The sequence below is a fragment of the Hyperolius riggenbachi genome, chromosome 6, assembly GCF_040937935.1.
Source record: "Hyperolius riggenbachi isolate aHypRig1 chromosome 6, aHypRig1.pri, whole genome shotgun sequence".
NCBI lineage: Eukaryota > Metazoa > Chordata > Amphibia > Anura > Hyperoliidae > Hyperolius > Hyperolius riggenbachi.
In genome coordinates, this window is record NC_090651.1 from 46,222,505 (window position 1) to 46,242,546 (window position 20,042).

At 46.6% G+C, this 20,042-nt stretch overlaps 1 protein-coding gene across 3 annotated transcripts in view; it reads right to left on the reverse strand.

Annotated features, from left to right (window-relative positions):
* Window positions 1-20,042, reverse strand: part of TNNI3K (TNNI3 interacting kinase) — a 409,379-nt gene that overhangs the window by 356,073 nt on the left and 33,264 nt on the right. For all 3 annotated transcript variants that reach the window (XM_068239216.1, XM_068239218.1, XM_068239219.1), the window contains 2 exons: window positions 15,854-15,951; window positions 12,608-12,718 (listed from right to left, as the gene is read on the reverse strand). In XM_068239216.1, coding sequence (XP_068095317.1) covers window positions 12,608-12,718; window positions 15,854-15,951 — 209 coding nt within the window. The remainder of the gene's footprint in view (window positions 1-12,607; window positions 12,719-15,853; window positions 15,952-20,042) is intronic.

Below are 20,042 nucleotides of genomic sequence, written 5' to 3' on the forward strand. Positions count from 1 at the left end.
CCTGGGAAGCCCTGGGTAAGTATTGATTATTTAGTTCTTTTGATCTCTGGTTTACTTTAAAGTTTACCCGAAGTAGTGCAAAGGGGGGGTTCAGATCGGAAACAGAGGCATGTTCTCTGCTGCATGACATTCCTCTGTGTCGCCCCCCCCCCCCACCACCACTCTCTGCCGACCCTCCCCCGACATTGGCAGTGTGATTGTTAGATTAAGGCAGAAATAACTAAACCCCATCAGATCCATTCTACTGCGCAGGAGCGAAGGACATGCGCCTGCGCAGTAAAGCGGATCCAATCGGGTTTGACTGTTTCCGTCTTAAAGGGAACCTTAATTCTAAAAAAAAACCATGAGTTTTACTTACCTGGGGCATCTACCAGCCCCCTGCAGCCATCCGGTGCCCTGGCAGTCACTCATGGCTCCTCCGGTCCCCTGCTGCCAGCTAGTTTTGTTTTTGCCGACTGGCAGTCGGCTGGCCGCCATGCGTACGTTTTTACGCATTCCCACTGGTGCAGGAAGCTATTGCGGGCACCAAGAAGTACAATTTCACACGTTACGGGTGTAATGCGTAATGATTAAAAATGTACTTCTTGATGTCCGCAATAGCTTCCTGCACCAGCGGGAATGCGTAAAAAGGTACGCATGGCGGCTGGCCAACTCCCTGTTGGCAAAAATGAAGCTAGCTGGCAGCGGGGGACCAGAAGAGCCACAAGTGACTGCAAGGGCACCGGATGGCTGCAGGGGGCTGGTAGATGCCCCAGGTAAGTAAAACTCATGTTTTTTTTTTTTTTAGAATTAAGGTTCCCTTTAACCCGAACGGAGAGCCGCTAGTGTGCCTGCGCAGGATCACAGTAGGTAAATATTTACCTCACCATGGTTCGGGGGCTGCCGTTGCAGCACTGGATTGCCGAGACACCGGAGGACGGGGAAAGCCTCGTTAGGATCCAGAGGCTTCCCCCTCCTGAGGCAAGTACCCCCCAGAGGGGGTTTTGTTTTAGTTACAGATCCTCTTTAAATTTTACAATTTTTTGTGATAATGCTCCTCTAATCAGGACTATGAGAACATTGCCTATACATATAATTTGGTGCATGGCAGTATATCACCACCACTTTGTTCTTTGTTCCATTTCGTTTTTTCGTTTTTGTTCCTATTCCAGACAATACCAAACAAAAAAGTTACCCTGATGAGGAAGGAGTCCTTGAGGAATTTAAGGTTTAAGCATTGTGTCAGTCAGACGGGTGCAAAACAACAGAGATGCTGAAATATATCGAAGTGTAGTGAAGCTTTTTAGAAGAGAATAGGAAAAGCAATGACCTCCCCATTTGCTTTTAAATGGAAGTCTATATCAATTTCTACGGGTAGCAAAGCACGGCGGGGCCGGGTCAGCCTGCGGGTCCTGTTTATTTCCGCGTGATTTAATACAACGGCCTGGAAATCAGTATATCTCGACAAAACAGGTTGCATACTGAGAGAGTAGGTGCCTCTCTCTCGGCTTTCTTTACGGCGGGGTACTTGACCTTCTGCCCGGACTCCAGGCACTCCAAAATTCTTTTATTTAGAAGGTAGCATATCTGCAATTGCTATTGTTTGCTATCAATTAATCTTCACAAATACAGGTGAAGCATGAAAATCAAGGCCGCTTCGGAGTACAAAGAAGACTTTCTGTTTCGGTACAGTAAGAACAGAAATTTTGAGATAGAAATTGGTAAAGCAAATACTAGTCTGAGGCAAAAAACAAAAAAAATTAAAGTGTTACAAACCTGCTTATGTAAGGGAGCTGTGAAGACTAGGACCAGATCATACAGCAATAGGACTAGCACAGCAGGTGACAGCTTTTACGGTATAATAGTCACCAGTGCGTTCTACAGATTTGTAACCCATGCCATGGGATAATCTGTATTTAACTGCCCCACCTTTACAAAGCCTTTGAAAGCCCCTTTTATGATGTTTAATGTAGAAAAAGAAACATAATTAATGATGACAGACTCCGTGACGAGCCGTGCAGGCACAGTGGAAAACAAAATGGCAGCTTCCATATTTCTCTTGCTACAATTGCCCTTTGACGTGAACCTCAACTGAAACCTAAAAAACCATTTCACTTACCTGGGGCTTCTACTAGCCCCCTGTAGCCGCCCTGACGGGTGGACAAAAAGGGCGCCGCCATAACTTTAATGCAATTATCGATAATACGGCGAAAAAAAAAGCGCGCCGCAATAAATATCGTTAACAATATTAGAACATTAAAGTTTTTGAAGTATGTTATCGTTTTAGAAGCTTGCAACATTATAGTTTTTGTCACATTATTTTGTTTGTATATACAGGTTGTACATTATCAAATATATTATTGTTTCTGCAGAGGGAGTGGTTAGGGTTAGGCACCACCCGGGTAATGGTAAGTTTTAGGAAACACCAGAGGGGGTGGTTAAGGTTAGGCACCACCAAGGGGAGGTGGTTAGGGTTAGGCACCACCGGGGGGGGGGGGGGGTTAGGCACCATCGGGGGGGTGAGGCGGTTAGGGTTAGGCGCCACCAGGGGAATGGTTAGTTTTAGCCACCACCAGGGGAAGGTTCTGTGCAAGAGTAGAGTTGGGTTATGCTGTATTGTTGAATTACGTAACAATTATTTAACGTTAATATCTTTTCGATATTATTTCCTGTCTGTTTTAACGACAGTATTTATTGTAAACCAAGTTTGACAACGATGTTTATCGTTATCAGATTTCGTTATCCACCGGCGCCATTTCGTTATCCAGCCGGGCCCTTTTTTCACTGCGCCCTTTTTCCCTGCACGCGCCCCTTGGACATTTGTCCCCCTTAACTGGTGAGATTATCACATTGGGTGACCTAACTAAAACTTATGCTAGACCCCTCCGGGTGTATCTAATGAAAAATACCACCTTTCACATACAAAATTGAGAAGGAGGTGCAAGAAGGCTCTGCAAAAAATGAGCAAAATGAGACATGAAAAAACAAACATTAATAAACATTTAAACAAAGTCTAAAAGATGGAACTGCAAGAAAAAAAAACGGTGATCCAAACACCTTAGGTGCTTTCAGGTTAAGTAATTTACCTGAAAACACTGAGATATTTTTCAGACTTCCCTTTAAATGGCCAAAGGAGACCATTTCTTACCTTAGAGCCGAGATCCCCGCCAACTCCATGGAGGCATACAGATTAAATTTCACGCCTCTGCTTGCAACTATAAAAACAGACCTGATTAACTGGAATTGTACTCTTTCCCTGTGGTTTGGCAGGATCAATATAATTAAAATGAATCTCCTCCTGTGAATACTCTCGTCTTTTACATGCACTCCCGTCACACAGCCATTCCACCTTATTCAAGATACCACTAAATGTACATTATCGGAAACCCCCTCCCTTATCTTCTCCAGGCTGTAATCGGCCATCATGACAAACGTGAAATTCCTCAATGTTAACTCTCTTATATACCATTTTGAGCAGAATAATTGACTTGTGTTGGCATAAATAAGATGGGCAATGGGTAAACTTGTTGGACAATGGGTAAAGTTCCACCCCAAAACACTACGCAATCAGTATGTACAAAACAGTCCCAGGACTTTAGGGGTTCTCATAGGAACAGCATCAGTCTTTATTCTTCACAAATTCTCCTCGGATGCAGTCGTGAGATGTAGAGAGGTCATACAAAGCTCCACTATACAGAACCATAAGCTGCCTCCGTCTTTCATGGCCAAAAGCCGCTTCCTCAGAGGCACACGAATGTATAGATAGAGTAAAAACCAGGGTTAAGAGACCGCAATCTAAGATGCTGAATTCCCAAGAATGGCCGCAGCGGTGTGCTCTCCACAGTAGTGTTGGGCGAACAGTGTTCGCCACTGTTCGGGTTCTGCAGAACATCACCCTGTTCGGGTGATGTTCGAGTTCGGCCGAACACCTGACGGTGCTCGGCCAAACCGTTCGGCCATATGGCCGAACTAAGAGCGCATGGCCGAACGTTCCCCGAACGTTCGGCTAGCGCTGTGATTGGCCGAACGGGTCACGTGGTTCGGACCCGAACGCGCTCTGATTGGCCGAACTGTCACGTGGTTCGGGTAAATAAATACCCGAACCACGTCATATCTCCGCCATTTGTCTGTGGGTTTAGCTTTGGGTAGGCAGGCAGGGTAGTTCGCGCTCCAGCCACGCTAGCCAGGGTCCCCCCCAGTCATTGTGTGTCACTGCTGGGAACAGTAGTACACCGCTCGTTCAGCCACACTATATAGCATTCTGTGTACTGTTCTGTGTCTGCTGGGAACAGTGGTACACCGCTCGTTCAGCCACACTATATAGCATTCTGTGTACTGTTCTGTGTCTGCTGGGAACAGTGGTACACCGCTCGTTCAGCCACACTATATAGCATTCTGTGTACTGTTCTGTGTCTGCTGGGAACAGTAGTACACCGCTCGTTCAGCCACACTATATAGCATTCTGTGTACTGTTCTGTGTCTGCTGGGAACAGTAGTACACCGCTCGTTCAGCCACACTATATAGCATTCTGTGTACTGTTCTGTGTCTGCTGGGAACAGTAGTACACCGCTCGTTCAGCCACACTATATAGCATTCTGTGTACTGTTCTGTGTCTGCTGGGAATAGTGGTACACCGCTCGTTCAGCCACACTATATAGCATTCTGTGTACTGTTCTGTGTCTGCTGGGAACAGTAGTACACCGCTCGTTCAGCCACACTATATAGCATTCTGTGTACTGTTCTGTGTCTGCTGGGAACAGTAGTACACCGCTCGTTCAGCCACACTATATAGCATTCTGTGTACTGTTCTGTGTCTGCTGGGAACAGTAGTACACCGCTCGTTCAGCCACACTATATAGCATTCTGTGTACTGTTCTGTGTCTGCTGGGAACAGTAGTACACCGCTCGTTCAGCCACACTATATAGCATTCTGTGTACTGTTCTGTGTCTGCTGGGAATAGTGGTACACCGCTCGTTCAGCCACACTATATAGCATTCTGTGTACTGTTCTGTGTCTGCTGGGAACAGTAGTACACCGCTCGTTCAGCCACACTATATAGCATTCTGTGTACTGTTCTGTGTCTGCTGGGAACAGTAGTACACCGCTCGTTCAGCCACACTAAATAGCATTCTGTGTACTGTTCTGTGTCTGCTGGGAATAGTAGTACACCGCTCGTTCAGCCACACTATATAGCATTCTGTGTACTGTTCTGTGTCTGCTGGGAACAGTAGTACACCGCTCGTTCAGCCACACTATATAGCATTCTGTGTACTGTTCTGTGTCTGCTGGGAACAGTAGTACACCGCTCGTTCAGCCACACTATATAGCATTCTGTGTACTGTTCTGTGTCTGCTGGGAATAGTGGTACACCGCTCGTTCAGCCACACTATATAGCATTCTGTGTACTGTTCTGTGTCTGCTGGGAACAGTAGTACACCGCTCGTTCAGCCACACTATATAGCATTCTGTGTACTGTTCTGTGTCTGCTGGGAACAGTAGTACACCGCTCGTTCAGCCACACTATATAGCATTCTGTGTACTGTTCTGTGTCTGCTGGGAACAGTAGTACACCGCTCGTTCAGCCACACTATATAGCATTCTGTGTACTGTTCTGTGTCTGCTGGGAACAGTAGTACACCGCTCGTTCAGCCACACTATATAGCATTCTGTGTACTGTTCTGTGTCTGCTGGGAATAGTGGTACACCGCTCGTTCAGCCACACTATATAGCATTCTGTGTACTGTTCTGTGTCTGCTGGGAATAGTGGTACACCGCTCGTTCGCCACTGTATAGCATTGTGCTCTGTGTCGCTGCTGGGAATAGTGGTACACCGCTCACCCGTCACTGTATAGCATTGTGCTCTGTGTCGCTGCTGGGAATAGTGGTACACCGCTCACCCGTCACTGTATAGCATTGTGCTCTGTGTCGCTGCTGGGAATAGTGGTACTGTATAGCATTTCTGTACTGCCACTGTACTGCTGCCAGTCAGCGTGTACTGTAAGGATAAGTGAAATGAGGAAGAAATCCGGTGAAAGAGGGAGGGGCAAGGGAAGAGGTGTTTCCCCTGACGGTTCACGTACAGGCCACAGGGGAGCACCCAAGAAAACCCACTCAATACCGCCCATGTTGTCCAGGACAACAACCCTCACAAATCCAAAAGAACAGGACCAGATAATTACTTGGATGACCTCTCAAGCGTCCAGCAGTGGGTTAAGCAGCACCAGCACATCACGCACGAGGTCCGAGTCCTCAGCCAGTTACAAGGAGCCAGTGGGCACAAAGCTGACACAACCGGCAGCGACACCACGCACACAACTGCCAGATAACCAGTCCGATGAATTACCTCAGGACACAATGGGGTATTCGCAGGAGCTATTCCCAGCCCAACAAACTTCCACCTTTCAAAGGTCAATGGAGGAACAGCCAGAAATGTTGTGCCTGGATTCACAACCGTTAACTGTGGGAAATGCACCGCGCACTGAAATACAAGGCGAGTCCGAAGAGGACTCGGAAACCCAAATCCCAGAGCAATTTGGGCAGGAGGGGTTGCAATTGCAGGAGGTCGGCCGACAAGATCTGGAAGACGACGTTGGAGTGTGCTGCGCAGAGGTTGTTGTGGGGAGCTCTACTCCACGGCGGTGGCCCACAATGACATATGACGAGTTTGAGGAGATGGAAGAGGAGGGTATGGACAATGTGGACAGAGACCCAGATTTTGTTTGTGAACGAGAACATCGCCGTCGTAGCAGCAGCACAGATGAGTCTGTTGAAGAACACACTGCTGCACGAGTTCGCCTTGTGCCACAAGGTAGGCGGCGCGCAATTTCAGGCACCACAAGCGTGGAAGTTCAAGTGAGAGGCAAAAGAGGAGCAAACAGAAATCGCCAGCAAGGAGGCAGGTGCTCCAAAGTCTGGGCTTTCTTTGAAGACTGCACTGAGGATGTTACCATGGCGATTTGCAAGGTGTGCAAGACCCGCCTGAGCAGGGGGAAAAATATTAACAACCTCTCCACCACCAGCATGAGCCGTCACATGCTATCCAAACATCCCACTCTTTGGGCAAACGCGTCAGGACAGGGTACCAGAAACAACACTGCCTCCCTTGGGTTCACCAGACTCACCACCAGACCCGCCTCAGCAGCAGCAGTAGCCCAGCCATTGCGTGGTTCACAACATTCACAAACATCAGACGACGCTGACACTGTCACTTTCCGGAGTAGTGCTCTTGAGGTCTCCCAGTGTTCATCAAACACAACAACCAACAGCCCTTCCGTGTGCAGCGCTACGGTTCAGTTGTCTGTGTCGGAGATGTTTGAGCGCAAGAGGAAATTGCCAGCAAATGACCCCCGGGCCGTGGCAGTAACAGCCAGCATAGCCAAGCTTCTGGCCTGCGAAATGCTGCCATATCGATTGGTGGAGACAAACAGCTTCAAGGGCATGATGTCAGTGGCCATCCCACGTTACGTGGTTCCCAGCCGCTACCACTTTGCACGCTCTGCAGTGCCTGAGTTGCATGAGCACGTGGTCAGCAAAATAACCCGAAGCTTGAAGAATGCCGTTGCCTGCAAGGTTCACCTCACCACTGACACCTGGACGAGTGCGTTCGGCCAGGGTCGATACATCTCCCTTACCGCGCACTGGGTGAACCTTGTGGAGCCTGGCAGCGATTCCTCACCTGCTACGGCACGGGTGTTGCCCACGCCACAAACAGCTGCACCGCCGTCCCTCCCACTGGATAACAGCAGCACCTACCTCTCTGACTCCTTCTCCTCCAACGCATCTCAAAGCTGTACCTCATCCGGAAACGCTAACCCAGCAGCAGTAGGATCGTGGAAGCAGTGCAGCACAGCTGTTGGCATGCGTCAGCAAGCGTTGCTGAAGCTAATCTGCCTTGGGGATAAGCAGCACACAGGGGAGGAAATTTGGAGGGGAATAAAGGAACAGACGGATTTGTGGCTGGCACCGCTGGACCTGAAACCGGGCATGGTTGTGTGTGATAATGGGAGTAATCTCATTCGCGCTTTAAGGTTGGCTAAGCTGACACACATCCCTTGCCTGGCGCACGTGATGAACCTAGTAGTTCAGTGGTTCCTGAGGACATACCCAGGCGTGCCCGATCTGCTGTTGAAGGTGCGTCGAGTGTCCAAACATTGTAGAAATTCCAGTACTGCTTCGGGGGCACTCGCCAAGATGCAGGAGCGCTTCAATCTCCCCCACCATCGCTTGCTGTGTGATGTCCCTACGCGCTGGAATTCTACGCTGCACATGCTAGCCCGCTTTTGCGAGCAGAAGAGTGCAGTGGTCCAGTACATGACGGCGCAGTACCGAGGCGCATCCGGCCAGCTGCCAAGCTTCTGTGGATCCGATTGGGCCAACATGTTGGACCTCTGCCAAGTCCTCCAAAATTTTGAGCAATCCACGTTGCTTGTGAGCAGTGACAACTCTTCAGTCAGCATTACCATACCACTGCTGTGTTTACTGAAGAGGTCGATGTTAAAAATCAAGGAAACAGCTGTCATGATGCAACTGGGGGAATCTGAAGGAGAAAACGATCAGCGTGATGGTACCAACATCAGGCCATCCGCCTCAGGGAACGCTGGCCCCAGCAGCTATGACGAAGAAGAGGAGGAGGAACAGCTGGAGTTGGAGCAGGAATTTCATGCCACCACTGACGAGGGCCAGAGCGGTGCACGTTGGACTTCCACAATTCAACGCGAATGGTCAGCAGAAGCAGACCAGGAGGAAGGTGACGACTATGATGCATCACAACAACTATCACAACGCTCACAAGAGGATGATGAGGATTCTGGTAGGACTCTGGCACACATGGCTCAATTCATGCTAGACTGCATTGAACGTGACCCACGCATTGTGCGCATTCTGGACAACACCAATTACTGGGTTTATACCCTTCTGGATCCACGGTACAAACACAATGTTCCAAAACTGCTTGAAGAAAGAGTCAGACAGGTCAAAATGGAAGAATACCAGCAGGCCCTTGTGGAGACTTTAGAGAGGAGATTGACATCCTCCCCCTCCTCTAGCCAGTTGTACGCAGACAGACTGACTTCCGCAAACCCAGGACGACCAGGAGGGCAGCAAACAACGCAAGCCGCAGCTAGTACCCAAAAGGGAATGGTATCGGCAGTGTCCTTGGAGTGGGAAAATTTTCTGACACCCATGCAGCCGCAGCCCACTGAACAGCAAGCGTGCAGATCCACCTCCAACACCGATCGCCTGGAGAAGATGGTCAAGGACTACATGTCAGATGGCGTAGCTGTGTCGAACCATCCATCTGCACCCTTCAACTATTGGGTATCGAAGCTAGACACCTGGCACGAACTGGCAATGTACGCAATAGAGGTGCTGGCTTGCCCGGCAGCCAGCGTTATGTCGGAACGCTGTTTCAGTGCTGCCGGAGGCATCGTCACAGATCGGCGTATCCGCCTCTCTACAGAAAATGCAGACCGTCTGACTCAAATTAAAATGAATCAATCCTGGATTGGAAATGACTACGCAACACTCCAGGACCCCAACCAAGTAACATGACCAATGAACATCTGGGATGGTGTTGCGTTTCCGGGCCCTGTTTATTGAACCTCTCATCTGTATTACATTTATGACTGCATGGCGGCAAAAAGCATTGCTGCTATATCCGCACGCTTTTTGTCCACATGCAAGGCCTGGGTTGTTGTGTCTCACAAAGCGTGGCCTTCTCCTCCTGCGCCTGCTCCTGTTCCATCACGTCTGCTGCTGCTGGGTTAGCGTTGCCGCGTGGTCCCTGTTTATTGAACCACTTATCTTTATTACATTTATGACTGCATGGCGGTACAAAGCATGCTATCCGCACGCTTCTTGCCCTCATGCAAGGCCTGGGTTGTTGTGTCTCACAAAGCGTGGCCTTCTCCTCCTGCGCCTGCTCCTGTTCCATCACGTCTGCTGCTGCTGGGTTAGCGTTGCCGCGTGGTCCCTGTTTATTGAACCACTTATCTTTATTACATTTATGACTGCATGGCGGTACAAAGCATGCTATCCGCACGCTTCTTGCCCTCATGCAAGGCCTGGGTTGTTGTGTCTCACAAAGCGTGGCCTTCTCCTCCTGCGCCTCCTCCTGTTCCATCACGTCTGCTGCTGCTGGGTTAGCGTTGCCGCGTGGTCCCTGTTTATTGAACCACTTATCTTTATTACATTTATGACTGCATGGCGGTACAAAGCATGCTATCCGCACGCTTCTTGCCCTCATGCAAGGCCTGGGTTGTTGTGTCTCACAAAGCGTGGCCTTCTCCTCCTGCGCCTGCTCCTGTTCCATCACGTCTGCTGCTGCTGGGTTAGCGTTGCCGCGTGGTCCCTGTTTATTGAACCACTTATCTTTATTACATTTATGACTGCATGGCGGTACAAAGCATGCTATCCGCACGCTTCTTGCCCTCATGCAAGGCCTGGGTTGTTGTGTCTCACAAAGCGTGGCCTTCTCCTCCTGCGCCTCCTCCTGTTCCATCACGTCTGCTGCTGCTGGGTTAGCGTTGCCGCGTGGTCCCTGTTTATTGAACCACTTATCTTTATTACATTTATGACTGCATGGCGGTACAAAGCATGCTATCCGCACGCTTCTTGCCCTCATGCAAGGCCTGGGTTGTTGTGTCTCACAAAGCGTGGCCTTCTCCTCCTGCGCCTGCTCCTGTTCCATCACGTCTGCTGCTGCTGGGTTAGCGTTGCCGCGTGGTCCCTGTTTATTGAACCACTTATCTTTATTACATTTATGACTGCATGGCGGTACAAAGCCTGCTATCCGCACGCTTCTTGCCCTCATGCAAGGCCGGGGTTGTTGTGTCTCACAAAGCGTGGCCTTCTTCTCCTCCTGCGCCACCCTCCTCCTGTTCCATCACGTGTGCTGCTGCTGGGTTAGCGTTACCGGTCCCTTTTCCTGGAACCTCTTATATGTATTACATTTATGACTGCATGCCGACAAAAAACATGTTACCTGTGCAAAGAAAACAGACATTTCCCGCATTTAAAAGACAGTTTTCCCTTTGAAACTTTAAAATCGATTTTCTCAAAAACTATAAGCTCTTTTTGCTAATTTTTTTTCCTCTTGTACCCACTCCCAAGGTGCACATACCCTGTAAATTTGGGGTATGTAGCATGCAAGGAGGCTTTACAAACCACAAAAGTTCGGGTCCCCATTGACTTCCATTATGTTCGGAGTTCGGGTCGAACACCCGAACATCGCGGCCATGTTCGGCCTGTTCGGCCCGAACCCGAACATCTAGATGTTCGCCCAACACTACTCCACAGTGATCGGCAAAGTAGTACAAGACCGCTCAGGGTGGGTATGGGTAAACTTGGTTCAGGACTTGGATGCATCATCAGACCTTCTACCCAAGATTAATGATGTTTATAATCTCTGGTGTTTAAATCTCTCCATGCCTGTCTGTAGGCATAGAAAGGTGTTTGATGTTTCATGTAGTAGGCTAGCTGAGAGTGGTGCAGTATCGTTAGTTTAGGGGTAGTTGTAAGTGGATGATTTTATACTCACAAGGATGGGTTGCAGATCCCTGCAACCACTGTATAGGCTTGCGGGGAATAAACTGCCCCTATTCAACTTTCCAGGTCCTGCTGGATTGTCGCTCTCCTAAATATCTTTTTGGGTAAAACTATTACCTGAAAATTTGTGGGGATGGAGGTGCCCAGAGTATTAAAGCGGTATAAAACCCTGACATAATATTCAATAAAAACATGTTTTCCTACTTTTTATATGTCATACGGTTATCATATTTTCTTTTGTGTATAAGTACTATTATTCATTTAGAAATGACAAGTTCCCAAAGTACAATTTTTTTGCTCTGAGAGCTGCCTTTGCATTTTAGTCATAACTGGTGTATTCATTTTGTAATGTGTGCAGAAATGCTTTCTGAGTGTCTGTCTGTGTTCAGGAGAGTCTGCACAGTCAGAGAAGTGTTTACTTAATTGTATCAAGTGAGGAATGTAAACACAAGATAACATCTCTAGTTCGGATGCGTCCAGCTTTCCCTGCAGGGAGCTTGGAAGTCCTGTGTTTAACTAGTTAAATGCTGTTCTAGTGAAACATTTTTTTTAAATAGGCTATTTAGAGGCCCTTCCTGGTTGCTCGGGAAGGCTTGTTACGGCACCGATTTTCAACTGTTAAGAATTATTGAGTCCAATGGGCGATAAGATGCAAAATCGCTAGATGTATGGCCACCTTTAAAGAGGACCTGAACTCAAAACTTCCTCTCTGCTGTAAAAGATAAGCCACATCATAATAACCTTTAAAGAAAAACATTTCTTTGTTACAGCTGGTACAAATCCTGCAATAAATCTGCAGTGTGTCTACTTTCTGCTTTCATGGAAGTAGACATATCGTTAACATCCTGTGTTTACAAATTGGCAGCTCTGCCATAACAGAGGAGATTCCTGAGCTGACACAGCCGAGAGATCAAATTACAGTTGTGATAAGTCTGTCCCGTGCAAGAGTTCAGGTCCCTTTTTTATAAAGAAAGGAGTCAGAGATCCAGACAGTAGTGTCAGAGATCATAGACTTAAAATGCAAGATGTAGATGTCAGCATTGCCAAATAAATCTATTTAAAGCAGATCGTCAAAAAGTCACCTCGTGGTTTCCAGCGATGGTAGCAATGTGGAGAGCCGTGAGGGCACCATAGCCCACCTGCTGGATATCGGCCCCGCCGTGCAGCAGTGCTGTCAGCAGCTCAGCGTTGTCCTAAGTAAACAAAGGTGTATATATATTACAGAGAAAGTCAGACAAGCAAAGCAGTGAGATGTGAGAAACAGAATCAAAACCTGCTTAAAGAGAATCTGTATTGTTAAAATCGCACAAAAGTAAACATACCAGTGCGTTAGGGGACATCTCCTATTACCCTCTGACACAATTTCGCCACTCCTCGCCGCATTAAAAGTGGTTAAAAACAGTTTTAAAAAGTTTGTTTATAAACAAACAAAATGGCCACCAAAACAGGACGTAGGTTGATGTACAGTATGTCCACACATAGAAAATACATCCATACACAAGCAGGCTGTATACAGCCTTCCTTTTGAATCTCAAGAGATCATTTGTGTGTTTCTTTCCCCCTATTCTCATGCACTGAAGTTTCAGGCTGCTTGTTTCTTCCTGCAAACAGTCTGTAATTCTTCAGTATGTGAAAGCCCAGCCAGCTCAGAGGACGATTTATCCAGCTTGTAAAAGATAAGAGAGAAGAGAGAAGCTGCTCTAATCCTAAATAACACACAGGCAGTGTGCATAGAGGGGCCTGGAAGGGGGAGTTCATAGCAGAACCACAACACTGAAGAACTTAGCAGCCTTCCAGACACAGGCTGACAAGTCTGACAGGGGAAAGATACATTGATTTATTACAGAGACAGTGATAGTATAAAGTGCTGCAGTAAGCCAGAACACATTAGAATAGCTTTTTGAACTTGTAGGATGATAAAAAACAGGATGCAATTTTTGTTACAGAGTCTCTTTAAAGAGTACCTGTTGGGCAAAAAATCAAAAATTAATTCTTTATTTTTGTCTGGTAAACAAGTAATAAGGATGCTAACCAGGCAATACAAAAGTTAAAATCTCTATTACTGTTCTTGCTGATAAATGATCATTCCCCAGTTTACCTGACTCTTATTTGGTACACACAAAATTTGGTACACAAAAAAGGAAGTTGCAGGGCATGCTGGGTTGTCCTTTTTTGCGTCTGTACTTCCCCTCAGACTTAACTAATGCAGCCTGATTGGCTGAAGCCTCTTTTCCTCTTGTTTTCCCCTCCCACACCTCTGTTCCTCTCTGATTGGCCAATAATCTCATGCTGAGACAATGCACTTTCTATAGTGAAGGGCGGGCAATGCATACGCAATCAGGCAGAGGAGAGTAAGGGAGGAAATGATATCAGAATTGGCTTCAAAACAGCCACACTTAAAATGGGAAATGCTAAGAAGGAGTTCTCTTTTTTTCACTGTAGAAAAATCACTAAAATCAAAATGTGGACAGTGCAATCCATATGTTATGTAAGTAGAGCAAGTATTTATCTACTTATGTGTGTGGGTCTTTTTTCTGAGATAGTATGGCTGACAGCTCCTCTTTAAAGTAAACCAAAGCTGAATAATAGTTTTATACATACCTGGGACTTCCTACAGCCCCATCCGCACGGATCGCTCCCACGCGCCATCCTCAGTCTTCTCCATCTTCTGTACCGGGTCCCGTAACTTCAGCCAGTCGGGGGCCAGTCTGCGCAAAAGAAGTGTGCCCTCTACATATCTCTCCGGCGGCTGATGGTGAGATACGTAAATAGCGCACTTTACTTGCATCAGACTGGCCGCGACTGGAGGAAGTTACTGGACCCGGTACAGAAGACGGAGAAGGCTGAGGATGGCGGCGTGGGAACGATCCGTGCGGATGGGTTGGAGGAAGCCCCAAGTATGTATAAAACTCTTATTCAGCTCTGGTTTCCTTTAATTCTATACAATTGCTGCAAGAATCACCATGTCCAGTGACATAGAAATAGGGGTAGCAGAGGTCTCGACTGCACCGGGGCCCTCCCTCAACTGCAGTTTTAGCTCTTTATTGGTCCTGCGCTTGTAATGATCACTTCTATAAATGCTTTGAATGATAATAATGATTAACAAACTGTTCCCCATCCCCTTCTTGCACCTCTGACACTGTGGTTGTCCTTGGCAGGTTTTGGTGCGCCGTATCAATTGTTATGTATAGAGCTTTTAAAATCACAAATGCTTAGAAAAGCTCTCCTCAAGGCCCATATCTACACTGAAACCATCTCTAGGGGAAAACCACCAAGCTGACCAAAAAGTTCTTTAACCTTCTTGGCGGTAACCCCGAACGTAGTTCGGGGTAAGCCGCCGGAGGGTGCCGCTCAGGCCCTGCTGGGCCGATTTGTTTAATTTTTTTTTTGCTGGATGCAGCTAGCACTTTGCTAGCTGCGCCAGCACCCTGATCGCCGCCGCCGCGCGCCCGATCGCCGCTATACGGTGCGGCGCGCGGCCCCCCCCCAGACCCCGTGCGCTGCCTGGCCAATCAGTGCCAGGCAGCGCCGAGGGGTGGCCCGGGACTCCCAATGACGACCCGACGTCAGTGACGTCGGTGACGTCATTCCGCCCCGTCGCCATGGCGACGGGGGAAGCCCTCCAGGAAATCCCGTTCTTTGAACGGGATTTCCTGATCGGAGATCGCCGAAGGCGATCGAAGAGGGCGGGGGGATGCCGCTGAGCAGCGGCTATCATGTAGCGAGCCCTGGGCTCGCTACATGATATAGAAAATTTTTTTTTTTTTAAAAACTGCCGCGCTGCCTCCTGGCGTATTTTTTTATACCGCCAGGAGGGTTAAAGAAATGATTCATAATTTGATCTGTTTTCATACAATACAAATCTAAATAATTTGATTAAATATATGACTGTCCGCTAAAAATGATACAGTTAATGCCCACCTTTAGCCAGGGGCTTAACTATAAATCATGACCCCCCTCAGCAAAACTTTGCGGGGACCCCCCCAATGCTCACACCCTTTCCCTTGCCTCCCCATGGTGACCCTCACAGCCTGGGGGTCCATCTCACAAGGGTCATAAAGCAAGTGTGGCCTTCGTAACCTTCACACCTATAACACGTGTAGATACAAAAACACCCGTTCTGTAGGATGGACCCCTTTATCAATGAGAGTGAAGTAGTAGTTGGGCCTCCCTTATAGCTCTGAGCCCCATTGTGGTTGTAGGAGCTACACCCTTGTAGTTACGGCCCTGCCTTTAGCCATATACCGGAATACTTAACTTCACTGGTCTTTGCAAGAAGTCAGGCCGGAGCTCTGCCTTAAAAACAAAACAATTTTTGTTGTTTATACCTTGTAGGCAGCCATGTGGAGTGCGGTGAAGCCATTCTTAGTTAATCTAGATGGACGTAAGCCTTTCAGCATCAGTGTTCGAACATGTGACTTAGTCCCTGCAAAAACAAACCATGGCTGTAAAGGTCGTTATTACATTTCCACGTCTTTAAAGGAGGACTCTACACAGTGTCATTGGAGTGGACATTGAATAGAATTCACATTTGCCATTTTTTCTTAATTACCTTCAAAGGCTATGAGCAGAATTTTTATTATTCCTCATACTCTCTCTTTAGTCATGTGAGCCTGAGAGATAAATAGAGACTACCGGTACATTATTGCCTAGCAATAGGACACCAGAATCTATGATGGTGGGAAGTTATTGCCTAGTTCTGCCTGCAAGGAATTACGTGTCCTGACATTGCCTGAAGTGTAAGACCACTAGTGGGGAACACAAAAGTCTCCTAATGAACAATGACCCAAGAAAATCATCAGCTTATCAAAGCCATTAGTAGATATCTAAGCAATGAGCATGTGGCAGTTGGTCAATTAACCTGCCTCTAGAGGTTGTCTTAACAATTTAGTTATCCTTTTCAACCCACTCAGTACACCTTCCACCAACTAATTTTGCTTGTCTAACTAACCAAAAACTGTCTTTATCTGTTTACCTTACCAAGTTTCACCTGTTAACCTGCTTCCTTTATTCCATTCATTCTCACATCTTTATGCATCTTTCCTTCTTTATCATACCTGCTTTCACTTCTCCACTGTCATTGCTCCGATACTGAAGGATACTGAAGGGGACCCTTAGAGCTCTTTCACATTAGGGCAGATTTTCTGCGTTTCAACGCAACTGGTAAAGTTTGCGTTACCCAAGGTGAAATGAAAGTCCATAGACTTTCTTTTTAGCTTTCACATATAACGCTGCGTTTTTGTGCGTTGCGTTACACTGCACCCAGGCGCAGTTTTTCGGCCAACGCTAGCTTTATGCGTTACAATGTTAGTCAATGTAAAACGCACACTATGTGCGTTTTTAATCCGTTAACGCAGGCAATCAGTCCCAGAATGCAAAAGAGGAACAATGTAGAAAGTTGAAAACTAAAAGAAAAAAAAAATTACCTGCGTTTTCCTATTTGCTGTAACGCATTGAAAACGGATTCAAAACGCACACTCACTGCAGTGCAACACATATTGAAACGCATACAACAAAACTTATGCTTTGAGCGTTCTCCAACGCAAGCTCTGATGTTAAAGAGCCCTTAAGCTTTGGCCTGGCTTATCTGCTAACTTCCTCTGTAACCAGTTTCAGTCTGGTATCCACCCTATCCATTTTACAGAAAACACCCACTCTAAAGTAACAAATTATGTCACTAATTGCTAAATCTAGAGGTTGCTATACTATTCTTTTATTTCTTGACCTGTCTTCATCTTCTGAAACTTTTAACCGTCCTTTACTACTCCAGATCTTCTCCCTCTAAACAAGTAGGGTTATGCTTTCTCATTACTTTTTTTTCCTAATCTTATTGGAAGTACTTTCAGCATTGCCCATTCTACAATATATCTCTAACCCTCATAACCTCTCTGTCAAAACAACAGCTCTGACCCATTCCAGTCTGGCTTCAGGAAACATAACAACACTGAAACTGCCCTCATCAAAATATGCAACCACCTGCTCATGGCAAGAGACAGAGGAGAGTGCTCCATTCTGATACTGCTAGACCTTTCTGCAGCCTTTGATACAGTTGACCATGACATCTTGATAAGCAGGCTACAGGAATACTGCAGCATTTATGGCATATTTCTTAAGAAGTTCCAATCCTTTTTGAGTGGCAGAACCCAAAAAGTGTCTATGGGGCCCTTCCTGTCCACCTCCGTACCACTTAAGTATGGGGTGCCCCAGGGCTCAATCCTCTCCCCCCTGCTTTTCACGATTTACATGTTACCGCTTGGAAAACTAAAAACATGGCCAAAAACATGGCCTGACATACCACTGATATGCTGATGACACCCAACTATATCTTTCCTTCAAGCCTGGTGTGACAGATCCAACTCCAACTATAAACACCTGCTTAGGCAAACTACAGCAATGGATAAGTGACAAATGGCTGAAACTAAATGCAGACAAAACAGAAGTCCTTCTGATCGGAGGGCAGCACATGACAACAAAAAAAACTTAACTTGCAATCTTCACCACTGGGAATAGGAGGCACGGATCTACACAGCTCTGATCATGTGCGTAGCCTGGGAGTTATAATTGATGGGGATTTAAACTTCAGAACTCACATTTCTGCTGTGGTGAAATCATCCTATTTTCACCTGAAGAACACCGCAAAAATCAAGCACCTCATCCCCCCAGAAGATCTACCAACCTTAGTTAATGCCTTCATCACATCCCGACTGGACTACTGCAATTCTCTCTACACTGGCCTTCCAAAAAAGGACTTGTACCGCCTAGAGCTGATACAGAATACTGCTGCCAGATTGTTAACCATCCAACCCCGTCACTGCCACATAACACCAGTCCTGCACTCCCTTCACTGGCTACCTATAGAATGGAGGGTCCTATTCAAGATCGGCCTACTGACATTTAAATCACTAAATAATCTAGGTCCTGGTCTGGATACATGAAAGAAATGTTACAGCTGCGTAGCAATCCCTGCAATATCAGATACACAGGTTCAAATAATCTAGTCATACCCAGAGTCCACTTGGAAACTTTTGGTCCCAGGGCCTTCTGTCATGCTGCTCCTACGTTTTGGAACTCCTTACCTCAGCACAGATCAGGACAGCCCCATCCCTGGATGTGTTTTAATCAAGACTGAAAACCCAACTGTTCAGTTTGGCATTTGCTGAAATATAACTTTTGTTGTGTGAATACTTCATGCTACTACCAACTACTAATTATGAGAGAGCCTAAGCGCTTTGACTCCTATGGGAGAAAAGCGCTATAGAAATGTTATTGTATTGTATTATTGTATTGTTAAAACTCTGAGTACAAAAAGGCTCAGTCCTTGGACCTCTTCATTTTAGATGAGTTTTGGCATGCTTTTAAGTAGAGATGGGACAAATCCCAAATTTCCTTGAGTCCGAATCCAAAAAGAGTCTCCAATCTTTCAAATCTCTTGAATCTCGAATCTAACAAATTCTGTACATAAGAACTGTTTGATGTGTGTAAGAATTGTAGTTGGACTTACTCCTGAAACTAAATCTAGACAAAACGGAATTTATGATCTTCCCACCCCGGCCATCCCTGTACCTCCCAGATGTGCATGTCACTGTTAACCACACTGCCATTCGCCCTACCTCTCAAGTCCGCTGTCTGGGTGTCACCCTGGACTCCGAACTCTCCTTCACTCCCCACATCCAAAACCTCACAAAGTCCTGCAACTTCCACCTTCTTAACATATGTAAGATTTGCCCTTTCCTGACCTCTGCCACCACCAAACTCCTCACCCATGCCCTCATAATTTCCCGCCTTGACTACTGCAATGCCCTTCTGTCTGGTCTCCCTATGACCCGAATAGCCCCACTGCTAGGGATGAGCGTAATGACCTAATTACGAATTTCCGAAATTTCGCGAAATTACTACAATTACGATTTTAGCAGTAATCGAAATTTCGTAATTTTCGCAAATTACGCAAATTTTCGTAATTACGATTACGAAATTTAGTATTTTAAAGTTTGCAAAGGTTTCTATCCCTCTAGATGCCTTCGTAATCGAAATTTCACTCCCGTAATGACGAATTTCGTGTCTCCAACCGAAATTTTACTGTTTCAGGTTTGTAAGGGTTTCTATCCCTCTAGATGCCTAAAATGAATAGCCCAGCCAGCCCTCCTCCTCCTCCTCCTCCTCCTCCTCCTCCTTCTCCTCCTCCTCCTCCTCACCCATGCCCTCATAATTTCCCGCCTTGACTACTGCAATGCCCTTCTGTCTGGTCTCCCTATGACCCGAATAGCCCCACTGCTAGGGATGAGCGTAATGACCTAATTACGAATTTCCGAAATTTCGCGAAATTACTACAATTACGATTTTAGCAGTAATCGAAATTTCGTAATTTTCGCAAATTACGCAAATTTTCGTAATTACGATTACGAAATTTAGTATTTTAAAGTTTGCAAAGGTTTCTATCCCTCTAGATGCCTTCGTAATCGAAATTTCACTCCCGTAATGACGAATTTCGTGTCTCCAACCGAAATTTTACTGTTTCAG